This window comes from Rhipicephalus microplus, chromosome X, assembly GCF_043290135.1.
Source record: "Rhipicephalus microplus isolate Deutch F79 chromosome X, USDA_Rmic, whole genome shotgun sequence".
NCBI lineage: Eukaryota > Metazoa > Arthropoda > Arachnida > Ixodida > Ixodidae > Rhipicephalus > Rhipicephalus microplus.
In genome coordinates, this window is record NC_134710.1 from 357388530 (window position 1) to 357401645 (window position 13116).

At 43.8% G+C, this 13116-nt stretch overlaps 1 protein-coding gene across 1 annotated transcript in view; it reads right to left on the reverse strand.

Moving 5' to 3' along the window:
* Nucleotides 1-13116, reverse strand: part of LOC119161136 (carnitine O-acetyltransferase) — a 68455-nt gene that overhangs the window by 24545 nt on the left and 30794 nt on the right. Inside the window, exons 9-11 of the mRNA XM_037413484.2 lie at nucleotides 12448-12548; nucleotides 4640-4762; nucleotides 4180-4302 (exon numbers count right to left, since the gene is read on the reverse strand). Of these exons, the coding sequence (XP_037269381.2) occupies nucleotides 4180-4302; nucleotides 4640-4762; nucleotides 12448-12548 (347 nt within the window). The remainder of the gene's footprint in view (nucleotides 1-4179; nucleotides 4303-4639; nucleotides 4763-12447; nucleotides 12549-13116) is intronic.

Sequence of the window (13116 nt, forward strand, 5' to 3'; positions counted from 1 at the left end):
CCATACTCAGTTTTATCATCACCAAAGTAATGTTACTTCTAGTCTTTTTTTTTTACAAGGATCACACACGATGTGTGAAGAGTCATTTTTGCGACACTGCAGTATTTGCAATGATTGAAACATTTGCAACCATTGTGATTGCTAAGCTCAACAATTTATGCTTGAATCCGAGCAGTTCTGAATCTGAAGAGTTATTACTGTACTTACTTACATTTTTGCAAAAGGGCTATTGCATTTTGTCATTCAAATAAAGACGTCGTAGCATTTTTCACGCATGTGTGGCTACTTTTGTCTAATTTAAGGGCCTTTGGCGTAAGTTGGCTACTTTTTGGCTAGTTTTTGTCATTTTTTGTCTACTTTTCGTCTTGTCAACCTGGCAACCTTGCTTCAAACTGGCGCGCGCGCGGTGTAGGCACACGCCGTGCGCTCGCTAACTCGAAGGCCATGCAAAATGCAACCACACTTATCGCGCTGACGGCGCATTGTGCACCTGCAATGCTTGTGCACCGCCATCTGATGCTGCGTTTTATTGCGATAGTAATTATATAGATACTCTCTGCTGGGTTTTGCTGCCGACGTCAGCGTCACTCACCATATATGTATTTATATATATAAAAATCCAAGAAAAAAAGCCGCCCTCGCGCGGCGCCCAGCTCGGCCACGATGCCCCGTTTCGTGCTTATCCCCCACGCGTATTTTGCCCCGCGAATGGAGAAGGGGCGAGGGAGGGGGGGAAGGCTATAGATGCTTGTGCGCGCAGACTTATCTTTCCGTGGGGAGAATCGCGGGCCTTCTACTTTGACCGGAACGATTGTGTTTAGTTACCGGGTGCACAAAGATACCTTGGCTCGCTGGACAGGTGCCGTTTGCGAAATGAGTGCACTTTTCAAACTGAACGAAGTAACAACTGGGGTACTTATTACTAGTCATTTTGCACTCAAATCTGTACCTGCGATTACATTTAGGGCGTCGCTTTTGTTTAAACAGCGCGCTATGTGTCGAGCGGTAAACGTTGTTAGTTCGCTCTCGACCTGTGTGTGTTGTTTCGGGCGTCATGTGTGCGTGAACAGTGTACTGCACGTTTCGATCTTCTAGCCGTTCTCAGCGTTACATTCTAAGTTGTTGCTATTGTATTCATTTCTTAGCCCTTGCGGCGAAACTGCCACTTTTCTGTTGTCGGGTTTGTCGTTGTGAACTTAGTTGGGACACCTACTACGCAGGGCGCATTGTGCCGGTACCCTAGCTACACAGCTGGTTACAAACAGCAAGCGCTGAAGCAATTGAACCAAGCGGCTGGACGACACTTCGACATTAATCTGTGCGCTTTCATTATGAGAGGAAAAAAAAAGGTTCAGGCTACAAAAAAAGATTTGTCCCGCATTTCACGGGCCCAAAAAAGCAAAGCCGTCATGCGAAATTTTCGCTGTTGTAACTCCCGTGACTTTTTTTTTTTTCCTGCGTAAAGAACTCTCCCCCCGAATTGGTGTGAACTTTTCTGAAAAAAAGGTGGGTTCATTATGCGAGCAAATGCGGATGCTAGCAATTCATTTGTTCACTGTTATGAAAAAATATTGTGATCACAGAAGTATTTTATTTTTTTACCAAGTACGCTTAAAAGGAAAAAATAATTTTTTTTGGCGACCAATAATTGTCCTTTTTTTTTGCCCTTGACAAAATTTACTTTCATTAGACTACCTTTAGAATCAATGCTCTTGCATCGAAAGTGAATTTGATCAAATTGGGAATGATGAACAGGCCCCCATGTTCATCATAATCTGGGTTCGCCTCTTTATACTTTTATGTGAGCAAACATAACTTCATCTCTTCTACTCCAACCAAATGACATGTGTTCATTATTCCAGCAAGTTGTATGGTACAAAACGAAAATAAAATGCTTTTTTGTTAAAGGGCTTCAATGTCAACAAATTCTGCTAAGCAATTCTGCGCTGTCAAAAAGTGGGTATCTTAGTGATGCCAGCTCTGTTGTGGCAGATTGACTGTATAAATGCCACCTTAAGAGCTGAAAATGTACAGTCCCATTTACATGTTAAAATACAAAACAACCCAATTATTGCAATTCCTGAGAACAGATATCATGCTGCCATCTATTCAGTAGAAGAGAGACGAAGTGGACATGCCCAATTGATGTAAATCCCATGATTGTAAATTGCATAATTTACAAATTACAAAACGGCAATATTGTTGCAGACGAAGGGAACTTTTGATGAGCTCAGCTAGTTAGTTGAATTCTTAATGGGTAAATCTATTTCTTGTTAACATTGCTTCAAAAGGGGGCCTAACAGGGAATTCTAGCCAAAAGTAATGGGCCTTGTACACAGGTTTCTGTTCCTCTACTATCAAACATAATACATACTAATGCCATTTAATAGAGGCACTTTAAGGCCCTCGCCAGAAGTCGACAGGTATTCAAAACAGGTGTAACAATAATATTAATAATAATAAATGTGTTTTATATTCCAAATGCCCGATATCATTATGACAAATGACATAGTGAAGGACTCCTGAAATTTAGACCACCTGGGGTTCATTAATGCGCGTCCGAATCTAAACACAAGGACATTCAGCTTTGTACCTTACATGAAATGCGACCACCGCGACGAGAATTCGATACCACTTCCTAGCACTATGACGACTAGACCACTACAGTGAGTACAACAGATGTAACAAATGATTAAGCTCAAAAGTAAACTTCAGGAGGAGAAAAAAAAACTACATTAGAAGCCTTCAAATTCAGGCATCGTAGTAATAAACAGAGTACTATGCATAAAGCTATTACATTTTCTTTACCAGATTAAAAAAAACTGTTTATCATTTAAAAGGGCCCTGCAACACTTTTTGAGCATGGTCAGAAAACGTAGTCGATTGGTAGTAGAGGCTCCCGACAACACGCGAGCCAAATATTGTAGCACAAAACGCGGTCTGGAATTCACCATAAATTATCACAGTCAGCTAAAAATTGCTTTCTCTTCTCACGACAAATGGTGAGATATGCCCAAAAATCACATGTGAGTTACCCATCTATCAGCCATTAGCTGATTTGAGCATGGCGCACTTGCTCATTACAGAGATCGCCGCAGGAGGCCGCAACTTGTCCACGCGTGCGCGTGCGATCACACCGAAAAAGCGGCGCATTCGAAGAAAAAAAAAAGAAAAAAAGTGCTTAAGGTCACGAGGCGCGTGTGCCATTTTTCTGTGGCCCTGCCATCCCCCCCTGTTTAGCTTCCAGTGCTTTTGTCAGGACGAGAGAAGAGAGAATGCAATTGCAACATGCGACAAACCTTTATAACTCCACTCGCACTGGATGAATTATTGAAATTTTTGCAGCGTTGAATTCGTTAGGCAATATGCTTTTCCAGTGAATTCATTCTGTGGTTACTTAAAAAAGCATTTCAGGGCCCCTTCAAGGAATATTGTCGCATTTGTTTAAATAAATATTGCGCATGGTCCCTGCATTTTCACCAAGACCTCTTTTGACCTTTCCAGCAGTACTTGGTTCTCGTGCTACATACAATGAACACAACTTGCTGCAGCTCTTCAAACATTAGAAGCATATTTTAGGTTGCATCACTCAGCTAATGGGTTTCTTAAGCACTTCACCAGCCATATGTGTGAGTACAACATTAGTTATATACAGAAAAATTTTAAAAATTCCTCTACAACAAGAGAAAATTGATTTTGCTGTAAATGTAGTTTTTTAGGGTTCTTGTATTGTTCTTTCTTTTTTTTTTACCATAAACCTAAAGTCTCATCATGTTTAAGACTTAAACAAGATGTTTATATTTATATAAGATATACTCATACTAAAGAAACGGTGCCACAAGGTAAGACGACTGCTCATGAAAAAGAGAACACGAAACGAAACACAAGCACTTGTGTTTCAGTTCTCTTTTTTATGAGCAGTCGTCTTACCTTGTGGCGCCATTTTAGTAGTCTAAATTTATACCAACTTGCCCAATTGTCAGTTCTTCTAAATATAAGATGTACCTCAATATGCAACCCTAAAGTCACCGATTCAATAATGCCTCTTTCTCATCTGGCAAGGCAAGCACAGTAACTAAACAAAAATGAACCAAGCACACCATACGACATGCAAAGCCCTGTCTGGATATGTAGATAAATTGAATATTTTGTCGTCACAAGACCCACTTCAACACTCACTTGTAGTATGCAAGCTGCATTGCCATCTGGACATAGCTGTCAGGACTTAGCTTGTAAGACTTGATGAATTCTTTTCCATAACCTTTAAACTTGTAGATAAGAAGGTCTAAGTCTGATGTGAGCCTGAAAGTTCAATGGCAAGCATTTCAAATATTTTACATCAAAATACACATTTTTATACTAAGTAAGAATGGTCTTAATCATTGTTGTCATTCAACAACTTAAACATCTTCACACTTGTGTCGAGCTCTAATCACAAAGTGCATATACCAAACAGCAAGCTGTCATACCTCACCGAGTGCATCATTTAGTGTCAAATTATCAGCATGCTGAAATATTATGGTCCCCTGTGAATTCAAGCATACCTAAACACTATCAGACAACAAGAAGACACACTAAACAATCATAAATATGAAACATCAGATCTGTCGCACAATATCATATAGTAACTCGTACCAACCTAGAAAGCGAAGAATATGCTTCCTCGATGTCTTTCGTGGTGTCCAAGGAAACAATAAATTCAAGTTTCTTGGGAATGTTGTCAGCTGCTCTACTGGACAGTGGGCAGTCCAGCCTCTTTTCACTGCAAAATTTAATCATAAATCAAGCTCACTTCTCAAAACAATATTAAATATTGCAAATCTTCATGCCAACACAAAGCCAAGCTGAAATTTCTGTCGTGAAAGGTATAAAGCAATACCTCTGATGTCATGCAATTCTAGCAGCAAATTTGACCAGCCATTTGCATAAAGCAAAAGCAACCAGAAAAAATCAATAGGCATTGGTCATGGGAAGCACAGCCGCCATCACTAACCTGTAAAAATGAAACTTCTCTGCCCGACAAGTGCTAGAGAATTACCATATTTGCACGATTTTAAAGACAACTTTTTTTTTTCACAGAAAATAGCCCTCCAGTTTGTGCGTGCATTACAATTGAGTTCAAAAGCACAAACAGGGGCAGGGGCTGTAAAAAGCGACTGCCGAGTTACAGCCAGCATTGCCATGGACAAGAAACATTGGAGAAGGAGGTTAATTCTTTGTGCACATTTTTTCGCAAGTGTCGCTTCCTAGCTACAAGACCTCAAAAAGTTACAAAGCATCTTTCAAGCAAAAGGCCATCTTACTTGCTCAGCAGTGGGCAAATACAGCAGGGTCACATGCAATCGTAGGTCGGCCAAATAAATGGAGATCATTCGGACTTGCTCAATAAATGCAATTTTTGCTCAAAACTCACTCAGACTCAGATTGACTAAAGTTTTGCATATGCAGACTCACTCGGACTCCAACTCACAAAATTTATATCCACCAAACTCACTCGGACTCAGACTCACCAATGTTTTTGTAAACTGGACTCACTCGAACTTAGACTCACAAAAATACTGCTCAGCCAGACTCACTCAAACTAACAAGTTACAAAAATATAACTCAGCCGGACTCAGACTCAACTTTTTGTCAACCGGACTCGCTCCGACTCAGACTCACCACACTTTTCCTCAACCAGACGTGCTCCGACTACAAATCAGCAATATTCGATTTGGCCCTGCTCATACAATAAATTTCGAAATACTGGCATAAAAAGCTTACATAGAATAACACATGTAAAGTGTTTACAAGTGCCAGACAACTTCGAAAAAGTATATACGGTAGCTTTCAGCATACAAAAAAAGTTATCTCTTGTACATCTCAATGTCTATAGTAAACAGAAAATCAACATTACATATAATTTCCACAATATTGAGAATGTTAACATTGAGGATAAGATTGGGTCAATGGACCTTCAAAAAAAATCAGGTTTTCATTTATGTTATCTTTCGCATGCACTATGGCACATGCACTGTTTGTTTTTATAGGGCGAGTGCATGCGTGCATTTTTTGCAGAACCAATTGAATGACGGACGTCCTCCTGCGGAACTTCATTCTTTGTCACGATGCACCGCGTGAACTTCTCAGTGACAGAGGACGTGTATTCCTCTCCAAAATCGTCAACGCACTCCTTGCCGAATGCCGCATCATTCACCGGACTACCACCGCCTACCATCCCCAAACGAATGATTTAACGTAAAGATTCAACCGTACCCTTGGCGACATGATATCGAAGTATGTTGCCTCAGACCACTTCGATTGGGACCTCAATCTGCCTTTTGTGACATACGCATACAACACTGCTCCACAGGCGACTACGGGCTTTTTGCCATTTTTTCTGTTATACGGCCGAGACCCTTCCACCACACTAGATACCATTCTGCCCTACCACCCCGATGACTCCAAGTCTACACCCATCTCTGAAGCTGCCCGCCGCGCCGAGGAATGCCGTAAGCTCGCCCAGTCGTTCACAACTATCGACCGATGGAGACAAAAATCTCGGTGTGACGATAACCGCCCGTACCCTGACTTTGTTCCGGACACCCTTGTGTAGCTTTGGGTTCCAGCTGTCCGTACAGGCCTTTCTTCGAAACTTGTTTCAAAATACCAGGGACCCTACCGCGTTGTCTCGCTGACTTCACCACCTGTTTAACTACATTGTCGAACCTATTATGCCATCCACGGACCAGCGCTTTCGTGGTGGTGAAACCGTTCACGTACAGCGGTTGAAACCATATTACGATCCCCTCATACTCTGTTCTCCCTGAGTCGTCAGGATGGCTCCTTTTTAGACGGGGGACGATATGTAGTGAAGAGGGATGCAGACTACTGCAGCGACATCGACATGTAGGCCCGAGGCACAAGCGAGGACTGCCTGGTTGCTGCTGCAACGACGCCCGTATACCCTGCCAGCTCTTGCTGCTTCTTCACCGACGCTGCTACTGCTTTTGACCTTGCATTTACATTATAGTAGAGATGCCAGGCTACTATACTGAATCACGCGCAAGGGCTTTGCTTCTACTAATGCCTTGATGTACCTCGTGTAGCAGTGCCAAGATTGAAGATCGAAGTGACGATGGAATCACCGAACAGACACCTTTGAGCAGTACACGGTTGCGAACAGAAAGTTCATCAATCACCGATGAATACTTGGATGTGTGCAACCGCAGCTTGTTTTTCCGAGGCCACTCCCGCTGACAAAAGGAGATTATTGTAGTGCATTCGTTATCTGAACTTTGTGCTTGACACACCTCCTGCACGTTTAGTAGCAAAACTTCAAATGTGACAACCACTGCATCTGCAACATAGAGCTCCATTACGTCAAGGGATGTGCCGGCCACAGTTGCTGTGGTAAGGAGCTGCACTGCATGCATGGGAAATTCATCCGAATCGTTGATGCATGAGAGCATACCAGCTGTAGCCAGGAGCTTACCAGGCACATGAAGTATTTTGAATTGGTAAGGCATTGTTTTGATCCGCAGTCTTTGTATTCTTGGAGGCAACATGTCGAGCTCCATCTTACCAAAAAGAGAGACGAGGGGTAAGTGATCTGTCTCCACATCGAGTTGGATACCTCGTACGAATTTATCGAACCTCGACAGAGCCCATGTTATAGCCAAAGCTTCCTTTTAAGTTTGGCTATATCTCTGCTCCATCTTCGCCGTTGCTCTCGAGGCAAAAGCGACCGGACAGCACTCGCCTGAAGGCTGCATCTGAAGCAACACAGCCCCAAGTCCAAAGGAACTCACATCAGCTGAGACAGGCATGGCATACAACACATTGTACTTCGCCATACACCTATCGAATGTCAGTATCTCCTTTGCCTTGACAAATGCGGCCTTCTGTTCATGCTGCCAAGTCCAGCTTGAAGACTTGTTGAGGAGTGCTCAGATTGGAGCAGTTATCTCAGAGATATGTGGCAAGAACCTGGCCAGATGATCGATCGTTCCAAGAAGACAACTGACACTTGCAACATCTTTTGGAGCTTCCATGGTCTTGATGGCTGCAAGTCTAGATGGTCTGATGATGCCTGGGTCCGGTCTGATACCTTGTGCGGACACAATTACTCTAAAGAATGGTACTTCGGACACACTGAATAAGCATTTGCTCTTCTTTAGTGTGACCCCTGCTTTGGCAAAACGGCACAGAACCTGGTTCAGTCGGACATCATGTTCCTCTAGAGTGCATCCAAAGACAAGTATATCGTCAATCATATTTGTTACCCCTTTCTGTCGTTCAAGAATTCTAGCCATCTGCTTTTGAAAGTACTCTGGCGCTGAGATAATGCCAAACGGAAGGTGGCAGAAGCAGTATCGGCCAAATGGAGTTATAAAAGTCGTGAGGTGTTGCGACACCTCAGCGAGTTTCTCTCAGTGAAAACTTGCTGTTACATCCAGCTTGGAGAACACCGTTGCATCTCCAATAAGCCAAAGGACCTGTTCAACCGTAGGGAGGATGTGGCGTTCTCGAAGTATGGCTTGATTTAGCTGGGTTAAGTCAACACAAAGATGATAATCCCCCGACACTTTAGGGACCACCACCAGTCCAGAACACTATGGCATTGGACTGTCAACGCGGTGAATTGCTCCGTCACTCTCGAACTTGTTCAGCTCAAGCCTCGCAGTTTCATGTAATGGGATGGAAATGCGATGAGAAACACTGAGTGAGAATGATGTGGCATCAGGCTTCAAGCGATTTCGATATTCATCTTTGAGGGTGCCAAGTCCGCGGAACACTTCAGCGTGAATTGAAGCTTCAGGTGCTTCCACCCCACCAAGGAATTGCAAGACATCGAGGGCTTGTATAGCCAGCAGTCCCAGAAGAGGGACAGAGAGCGATTCAATGACGAAGACCCGCTGCAAGGACATCTTCCTGCGCCAGCTTAGTCCAGCTGTATAGCACCACAATGGTTGACCTCTGGGTCTGGTAAGTACAGTGTCAACCTTGTCCAGCTTGACTGGAAGCTTGGGGAAGACATCGGGTATGGCTGAGACCTCGGCTCCGGAGTCAACTTTAAATTGCGTTGTGTAGTCGTCCACGGTGACATCCACTAATAAAGACTTGGTCCTCACCCTGACGGTAGTCAGGTGAATGGATCCAACATTTTGCTCCGATTTCCGTGAGCGACAAACTTGTGCAAAGTGCCCCTTTTTTCTAGAAAAATTGCAGAGCGAACTGCGTGCCGGACATTGCGTACGAGGATGAGACTCGCGGCCACAGAATCTGCTGGTGGGCATCTCTGCATTGGGATGGTCGAAAGAAGGCTTCGCGTTTCGGTGATAGCGAACAGACTTCTGCGTATTTGTAGCGTCCATGCGCAAAGCGCTGCCAGCCTGCGACTGCCGCTTTTCTTTTTCCGCGTCTCCCGCCTGACGTACTAGCATCCAAGCTTCTTTGAGAGTGGGCTTAACGTTTCCGCATAGCTGGTCTCAAAGACGCAAGTCCTGCAAGCCGATGACGAATCTATCATGTACTAGCCTTTCTTCAACTTGCGCTGAAGGATAGGCGCAGCGTTTCACCAGCCTGCATAATTCCACATAGTACACGTCGATGCTTTCGCCTGGCTGCTGTACGCGTCTGTGAAAACGCGATGACTCATAGAGCTCATTACTAGGATGAACGAAGTGCTCAGTAAAACTGTCGACAACAGTCTTGTAGAAAGTGAGGGACGCGGCATCGAGAGAGAATGTATCGAGGAGCGGACACGCTTCGGGGCCCACACATTGTAAGAGCGAGCGCACCTGTGTTTCTTCCGGTGCATTCTTGAGTCGCGAGATGGCAGCTTAGTCCTCAAACCGGCTTTTCCACAACAGCCAGGTTACAGTGTTGCCGAAGTTGAATGGTTCCGGCGTCTGAAGATTGACACCCACCCATTTCGGGCTGCAGTGCTCGGTAGACATGGCAAGGACAATGGCTAAGCGCGACGTCGGGTCTCCACCACACTTCTGACACCATGTAGTGTTAACAGTTCACCAAGGACACTAACAAAGACAAAGCCTTAGCGAGCCTGAAGAAAGACAGCTGGTCCCCACTGAACCGAAATCAACTATCCTTTATTCTCCTTAGCCCAAATGCTTCACCGCTAGGAAAGGGCGCCACAAACCACCACAATAGTAGCGGCCTCTTCAGGTAGGTAGGTAGCAAGTAGGTAGGGTCGGTCGGTCAATCGGTCGGTCGGTCGGTCGGTCGGTCGGTCGGTCGGTCGGTAGGTAGGTGGGAGGGTAGATAAGTAGGTAGGGTAGATGGTTAGGTAGGTTAGTTGGTAGGTAGGTAGGTAGGTAGGCAGGCAGGCAGGCAGACAGGTAGATAGATAGATAGAGTTTACTAATCGTTTATTAAATAATTGAGGGGCTCTTTCCAGAGGGTAGATGAAGGCAAGTGAAGCTTGCCGTTTTTGTGCGTTACGTAGTGAGTTTCTTTTCAGAGTAACAGACTGGTGGGCAATTGGTGGGGGTTCATAATTATATATAGTGATTCATAAAACACAATATAAAGGCACTGATTTGTCTTACATGAGGGCGCACTGCTCAGTGACTCACGATTGAAAGCCAGTGCTAGAACGAATGCAAAAAGAGTGGGATGAAGACAGGACATGCGCTCTTCTTTCTTTCCTGCTTGGAAGAGTACTTTCTTCAAAGATGCAGGAGGAGGGGAGGGAGCTGTGCTCTAGTGTCGTCTCTTAGTGAGGCTGTTCCTTATCTTCATACCAGCACATGCTCCCTCCACTTCTTTTCCTTTAATGGAGTACTGAACAAATTTTGAAGGTGAGATAACTTGCGAGACAGATTTTTGTGCACTGACCCATCAGTATATAAATCAGTTTAAAAGTGCAAGTCACCGCACTGCATGCTAAAAGTGGCTTCGTTTTTTTGTAATATAAACAACCAGTCACCTCCCGCATCACGAGTTTTGTTTTGGCTGCCACAACCCTTGCAAGCACTCTCTCCTAGCCGACCATTTCAGCTGAAAGAGGGGGTGGACTTGCACAGGGTATGAAAGCTGGCATTTTAGCCTCGACAGTGCTTTTCTTGGGGAGTTCACTATATTTACTCCTCGAAAGAGATTATAGCAGCACCCAGAACATCTCCATTGAAAAGAGCTGTCGGTGTGGTGCTCATATGCAGGCGGCTTAATACTGAAAACGAGAATATAGCTTAGCAAGCTATATTTACATGAAAACCCAGCTTTTCCTTCCTCCAAGCAAAGACCCCTTTGGGCCCCGCCTCTTTCAGTGCTCTGTGGAACAGAAACATCGACTGAGCACCATAAAGTCGTCTCCAAATAATTAACTATCTATCATATGCTAAAGAAATGGGCTTTCCAGCCACAATAAACAGGTTGTTAGCCACCTGTTGCAACAGAAAAAAAAGAAGATGCAACATTTTTTTTGCATGAGTGCTCCTTTACTAGATACCCCCCTCCCCTCACTACAGAGCTATGGCTATGCACCTGTCATTACGTCTTGCAATGTTTCTGCGGGTGGGTGTAATTAACAGCTAGACGTGGGGATGGTGGTATAAAAAGGGTTGTCATAATGGCTTCAACAACGCTCCACTGGCCGAGGAATCCTTTTTTTTTTTTTTTTAATTCTTGCTTTGCTATCAACATGCCTTCTCATGACCCTCAGCAGAACTTTGTTTTGTTCTCACGGGCTGTAGGTCAGATGCGTTTTAGCGAACCCCACCAACCTCTCATACCAGTTACTGCGGCTTTCCGAGAGCTTCAAGTGCCATGTCAGCAATCTTGTTAACATGCTTGCGGCCTGACGTGCTGACCTGGCAATTGTATCATTCCTGGTGTCATGACCTCATAACTCTATCCACTATATATGTGTACCCACCAGAGGCTGTTACAGGCACATACTACGAATGGCTGCTCAGATATGAACAAGCTTTGACATCAATGCAACAACTCGAAAGGCCAGCACTAACAGACCACTTCAAATCGTTTTAGGGTCCTTGGAAGGCAGGCGTCACTGGATCATTTGTTCAAGAAATGCGGCACCTCAAAAGCCCTGGATGGACATGAAGATGGCTACACGAGGTAAGGTAACAGTGATAAAAGTACAATCAATATATTCTGACACACACATGTAGAACAGGCTAGTAATGCATGCACTGACACTGAGATTGCAACCTGCATTTCATAAAATGTGTTCTATCTGGCACATAATACTCAGACCCTGTCATTTTCATTTGTGCATTAGAATGACAGGCAAAGTAGTGAGTTCAATAAAACTACCTGCCTATTTCAATCATGCAAATACGGTAGTAAATGGCACACACCCAGCAACAAAAGGCCAGAATCAGACAACTACTTTTAGCATGTAAGCTTCAAATCGGCAGCCCAGAGCACTACATCATCTACTCAAGCTTTTGGCTCATGAGATGTTTGGACAGCACATACATGTACTTGTAGCAATGATCCACCAGCACTGCCACAGGAGGACCTTCTGAAGGACTGTGCTCATAAAGCAGCCCAGTGTAGCCATCTTCTCCAACAATCAGCTATAAAAAAAGAGTTCCTTTTTTTGCTTGTATCTGTAGCATACAAAAATGTGTTTTATCGGAGCTAAATGTAAAACACAACGAAAACTTAAACAAGGAGTTGCACCTCACAATTAAATTATATGCATAATCTCTTCTTGAAATGGCCCCATCAAATCTTTGGGTTCCATCATTTCATGCTTTGTTTCGTGCCTGTTAAATCACTGGATGCAATAGTAACTGAGTGGCCAGAAAACAGCAACAAAGTAATAGCCTTAGTAAATACACAAGAAGCAGAATAAGAGTACAGCACTGTTTTCATCCCCACTTGAGGAACATTTGCAGGAAGGAGAGTAAAGGTACCAGCTGCCAGGCACACACGCAAAGCGAGCATTTGCAGGATGTTTATACATATCATTGTTATCTTCAATCCATCTAGCATATACAAAATCAAGCAATACACATCATAACTTACGATCCTTTGCATTCAGATGCCTTTAGCCAGCTTGATGGGCACAAAATTTTATTTGTTAAAAAAAATTATTTCAGTACAGCATAAGTATAATTTTCAATAGGTTGTCACTTGATT